Source organism: Vigna umbellata, chromosome 2, assembly GCF_029865625.1.
Source record: "Vigna umbellata cultivar VRB3 chromosome 2, Vumbellata_1.0, whole genome shotgun sequence".
NCBI classification, from domain to species: Eukaryota; Viridiplantae; Streptophyta; class Magnoliopsida; order Fabales; family Fabaceae; genus Vigna; species Vigna umbellata.
In genome coordinates, this window is record NC_142166.1 from 40,711,523 (window position 1) to 40,717,421 (window position 5,899).

Here is a 5,899-nt window from a genome sequence, read left to right on the forward strand (position 1 = left end):
ATGTATATTGAAAGTATAATTATATGTTTACAAATATTGATAATGAAATGTAATTATAACATTCACTATATATTCAGAAAAAATTATTTATGAAATGAAAAATTATCATAATTAAAATAAAATAAAAAAAGAAGAAGGAGAAAACATACAGAGATAAATTGAGCAATGAAAAGTAGCTAGGATAGAGGCGAACCTTATCGCGGATATTACACGCACACTCACGGACAACCCTCTTCCATGCCCATATGCATCTGTTTATCTTACACTCTTCTCTTTTGTGTTAATTATGACTTTCATTTTTATATACAACATTTAAAATTTTAATTTTTAATTATTCAAAATTTTACTACTGATTTTTTTCTGATATTTTAAAAAATTATTTAATTTTTAACATGAAAGCATGTTAAATAATTATCAAATTAACCATTCGTTACCGCTGGCTGTTGTCTTTTCTCAAGTTTATAGAAAAACGGCGAGTGTTATAAATTATGTTACTCCACTGTCTCATGTTCAAATAAACAAAAAATAAAATTACAAAAAGTAATATATATATATATATATATATATATATATATATATATATATATATATATATAAAAAGTTGAGAAAGCATATAGATAATTGAAAATGAAATAACTAAATTACAAGAGAAAAAGATTAGAAACAGAAAATACGTTTTTTAATGAAAATGACAAGAAAGAAAGGCTTCCCTTTTCAATCTTAAGCGGTGTCGGGAAGGTGTAAAGTGGAGAATATATATTAAGCAACTTTTTGGGATTAGGTATAATTATTATCAAATATATTCATATGTGTTGGGTATAAATATTGAGACGGAGAGCATTGGTTTAGCATATGATTGTTGCAGATAAAGAGAAGCAGGTAGATAAGGAATTTCCATCTCTTCTCATTCAGAGAGAAAGATCGAGAGAGAATAAGATGCGTACGTGGTTCACTAATGCAAAGCCCTATCTGCTGTTATTGGCCGTTCAATTTGGCTCCGCCGGCATGTTCATTTTCGCCATGGATGCCATGAGAAAGGGCATGAGCCATTACGTCTTCACCGTCTACCGTAATCTCATCGCCTTTCTCACTCTCTCTCCCTTTGCATTTTTTCTTGAAAGGTATCTTAATAGGAACTATCATATCTCTGCATCTTTTAATTTATCAACTTAATAGGAACAATGTTCAGCTCTGCTCAAACAGATCACCATTGTTTATGCAGGAAAGTTCGGCCCAAGATGACCGTTGGTATATTTTCAGAGATTACGGCACTGGCTTTCTTCGAGTAACCATTATCTTACACTTATAAATATATGTGAAATTCAAGTTTCAGTTTGTTATGCAGAAGAGATATTCAGTTGTATGGTGTTTTACTTGCAGGATAATACTGGATCAGTGTTTCGCTCTATTGGGCATGAAATTCACGTCAGCTTCTTTCCTGTCTGCTGTCATGAACTCCGCACCCTCTGTTACTTTTGTCATGGCTGTTATTCTAAAGTAAGTAGTTAATCTAATGACAAAAGCTTATATAATAAGGTAACAGTTTGATGAACACCAAAGCTTCCCGAAAAGGAAAAGAGAAATCAAAGATATAAAACGTAAATATAGATATGATGATAAAAATATAAATGAGTATTAAAAGACTATATAATATAAATACTATGGCTCTGACAAATGGTCCACCCGTATATGGATGTTCAGGTGGGAAAAGGATGTTGATAATGACATGTTTTCATTCAGTCGGAAAAAAAATAAAATATTCCACTTCTAATTCTTTTTCTTTGTTCGTGACACACAAGAAGTGTAAAGGTTCAAGCCGTAGAGGTGCAAATTTAATATGCTAATATAAATTTTTAGAAAACAGAAAGCCATGACAGATTACTTACCATGCCTGTCGTAGGTGTCCTATTGCCATTGTTATTCTTCAACAGATGCCTGTGTTGGACCTGGTTGGGAATTTTTATCGGGACATTTAGTTTAAGGTTGAATTTAGTCATCAACGCCTAACTAAAATAAAATGGACTGGGTCAAACTAATTCTTCAATTTATTACAATTTTATCATTATTATAATTAAAAATTAAAATTAGAAACGTAAAACTTCAATTAAGATATAGTTTATAATAGATATTTTAAACTTAAAAAGTTTATTATAAATTTAAAAAGTTTATTATAAATTTAATGCTATGTGATAAATAGATATTTTATATATTAATATTAATACATAAAATAAGAAAAGCATATAAATTTTTAAAGAATATTAAAAAAAACAGGGTAAAACTTAAAAAAAAAGTCCTAAATCAACTTTATCAAGTTCATTTTGAAATTTAAACTTATTGTATCCACTTCGATAAAAACGTAACAAATAGAACAGATTACATAATTATAAAAGTCAGAAATAATATTTTATATGTAATTTTTTTTATAGATAAACAATAATATATGAGTAATAATTCTTTGACACATTTAAACTTTTTACATTTATTTAAGACTATCTCTTTTATTTTTTATTTTTTTTTCTTGAAAAAATATAAAAATTTATAATTTTATAACTACATGTATCAAAATGAATATAAAAATATATTATGATACCATTACTTTAATAACATAGGTCAACAAAGATAACTATAGTAATTAAGAAAAAGACAAAGCAGTCAATTTTTTTTCCTAAAAGCCTAATAAGGAACACAGAATATGATTCACATTTAAGTGATTATTAATGAATAGATTGGAACACATGAAGATGGAGGAGGCAACATGTAAAGCGAAAGTTATTGGAACAATAGTAAGTTTTGGTGGCACTTTGCTAATGGCACTGTACAAAGGCCCTGCACTTAGTGTTATGGGATCTTCAACCACCCAACCTCAGAACGTCAACAACCCCACTGGTAACCACTGGATCATAGGAACAGCTTTCCTCCTTATTGGTTGTGCAGGCTTTTCTGCCTTTTACATATTACAAGTAAGTTTATGCACCACACAGTACATCCAAATCGAACATATATATATATATATATATATGGATAGTTCCACTTCCTAAGTGTATGTAAAATTACATACGAATTCCGAGGGAATGATGCATGATTTGGTGGTACTTATGTAGGTCATAACATTGAGAAAATACCCAGCAGAGATGTCCCTGGCTACTTGGGTTTGCTTTGTCGGTGCCCTTCAAAGTTCTATCGTGGCATTCTTCGCAGAACACCACCACCCTCATGCCTGGTCCATTGGTTGGGATACACGATTCTTTGCTCCTGCTTACGCGGTACGTAATAACTAATAACAATTATCTTTCACAAATATTTAGTAGAGATTATGAGTTTTCTTTTCATTGATCTCTTGTCTTAATTCTATTACAGGGAATAGTTTCATCCGGAGTTCAGTATTACATACAAGGCGTGGTGATCAAATCCATGGGCCCAGTTATTGTGACTGCTTTTAATCCCCTTCGTATGATCATCATTACCACCTTGGCCTGCATCGTCCTCTCTGAGAAACTCTACCTTGGAAGGTACTGCATAATTCAATACGCTTTCTCATCTTACGTGTACTTTTTATGATCTTGTAAAATTATATTAACCTGATGTAATCTCCCTTACTATTTTTGTGCTGAATTTGAACGACACCAGTATTATTGGAGCAGTAGTTGTGGTTCTTGGACTGTATCTTGTTGTGTGGGGAAAATCTAAAGAATGCCAGCAAAGGATAATGCCACCATCCCCTGCAAATGATATCCCTCCAGAAGATCAACGTCAGCTACCTGTCACAGCTCCTAGGAATGATAGCAATGATAATAATGCTTAATTTTTCTTCACATCTATAATAAGGCTTGGTTATAGTTCATGGCCATGATGAAATAGTGATGTGGAAATGAGAACTTAGTGTGTATTTGAGAGAGGATGACAAGAAATAAAACTGATTTTGGAATAATGTGTTATGTTTACATGTCTTTGTTATATAAAGACTTATATTTATACGTAAAGTAAAATTTCAACATATTTGAACGTACAAGAACTAAAGAAAGCATTGAAGTCTAGGGTAGAAATTATTGACAGCAATGTAAAGATTGTAGGTGGCATGGGAGTGGAATTTATGATATATGGCGTATAATTGTTGCAGTGATCTGATATGTTTTGGGCGACTCACCGCATATTATATACTGAGTTTCTGGCTAAATTGGTTCCGTATTGAACTTTTGAGTATTCCATCGAGAAAGATGTATTCGAGTTGTTGGAGATTCTGATACAAGTCTAATCGTGTATGTCGAGTTCATACATTAAGCATCGATCCACGTTCATCCCACTTGTTTATTTTGGCATAAAAAGTGGGTATGAAAGGGCGGGGTCTTAAGAGAAGCACATTAACGTACCAAATTCTTCCCAACAAAACTAGATGCCCGAGTACTTCTGAGGTCATGCCACGCCACCATCACACCACATGTAGGAATGGACCAATCACAATTACCCTTTATTTTTTCATTAAGTACACATAAAACAAAAAGTGTTTTCATAGATTAAAATTAGTTTGTATATAATTAAATATACACAAAATATCTCATATCCACTTTATATAAGTTTATTTTAATTATCATATTGTATGACCATAAGTGAACTATAACTCGTATAGTCAATCGTTAAGTTGATAATAAACTACGAGTCTACATTATCAATCACAGTTCAAACAGCAAGTCACTGAATCTAGATAATTATCTAACCGATTAGATTGGATGACAGTTAATAAAATCGAGTTGTCTAAGTCGGACGACAAGTAATCAAACTCAAACGATTTTCTAATCGACCTGACAATAGTTCATCAGATCAAACAATATGAACAAGAGCAAAGTAAATCAATTCTAAAATCGTTTTACTCAAGGTTAGAGTATGATTACTCACGTTTAAGTCGTGATTAGGTCAACCTTAATTAAAATTTCATCACAAAATCTATAAATACAAAGTTTGAAATAAAAAGTTAGGTTACACGTTAATTATAACATTCATTGTGTTAATCTAACTTTGATATTCGAATACCTTTTATACCATTAGAATAGTTTAGACATCTTAACCAAATATCATTTGGATTAGGAACAACACATCAAAAACCAAACAACTCACCTTAACCATACAGTCATACAAATTTATCTCTCAATGTCTCAAATAACCTTATTTTTTCTTAAAAAATAAATTTTATTATAAGAAATGAGATACTTCAAGAAATTTCGGAGTATCTATGTAAGTGCGTCCCCCTTCTTTCTTTGTGTACATGAAAAATATTTTATATTTTCTTCTTAATAAAAAAAACTTTATATTTTCGTATGCTGTACTCACTGTGAAGGACTGAAACCTTTTCACCTTCATAATTAAATTGGTAAATGACTACTAATATGAGAAAAAGAAAGCAATAATTCACACACAAAACAAGAATAGTAGCTGGCAAAAAATCCATGTACTTCATCATATAAATCACTTTTTATATTTTAAATGATTTTGCTTTTGAATTTCCTTTTCACCAAAGGTTTGCATATAAAGTGGGATTTTTTTTCTTAGTTAGTAAGTGACAAGAAGTGCACATCTTTAGATTAATTTTGTCTTTTAGAATAATGTTTATAAAGGATAGATAAAATTATAAACTATATCTTTTTGCCTTTCAAAATACTAACATGTTATATGTGAAAATTGTTCTGTATCTTCATTTCAAATCCCCTCTTAATTACTCCATACAATTTCCTTTCCTGCCAAAACTCTTTTTTGCAATTGGAACAAAAAAAAATAATACGAGAAGAAATAAAAGCATATATTTAACTATCACTTTTGTGTAAAAAATTAAATGCATACGAATTCGATCCATAAACTAACTAGTGTCTTCCTTTTGACTGCAATTAAATGTCACCTCCATCTTTATATA

At 30.8% G+C, this 5,899-nt stretch overlaps 1 protein-coding gene across 1 annotated transcript; it reads left to right on the forward strand.

The window, feature by feature from the left end:
* The first annotated feature begins 927 nt into the window (after nucleotides 1-927).
* LOC124831840 (WAT1-related protein At4g08290-like) lies at nucleotides 928-3,912 on the forward strand. The gene is made up of 7 exons (XM_047305931.2): nucleotides 928-1,121; nucleotides 1,223-1,285; nucleotides 1,381-1,497; nucleotides 2,726-2,960; nucleotides 3,102-3,263; nucleotides 3,358-3,509; nucleotides 3,628-3,912. The coding sequence occupies exons 1-7, from the start codon at nucleotides 937-939 to the stop codon at nucleotides 3,800-3,802; spliced, it is 1,089 nt and encodes a 362-aa protein (XP_047161887.2). The 5' UTR covers nucleotides 928-936; the 3' UTR covers nucleotides 3,803-3,912.
* Nucleotides 3,913-5,899: the final 1,987 nt, after the last annotated feature.

Bases quoted from the DNA above. Each gene is read 5' to 3' on its own strand.
- LOC124831840 (XM_047305931.2), top strand. From the start codon at position 937: ATGCGTACGTGGTTCACTAATGCAAAGCCCTATCTGCTGTTATTGGCC. The intron at 3,264-3,357 runs GTACGTAATAAC...ATTCTATTACAG, and splicing joins TCTTTGCTCCTGCTTACGCG to GGAATAGTTTCATCCGGAGT. The intron at 3,510-3,627 runs GTACTGCATAAT...GAACGACACCAG, and splicing joins GAGAAACTCTACCTTGGAAG to TATTATTGGAGCAGTAGTTG.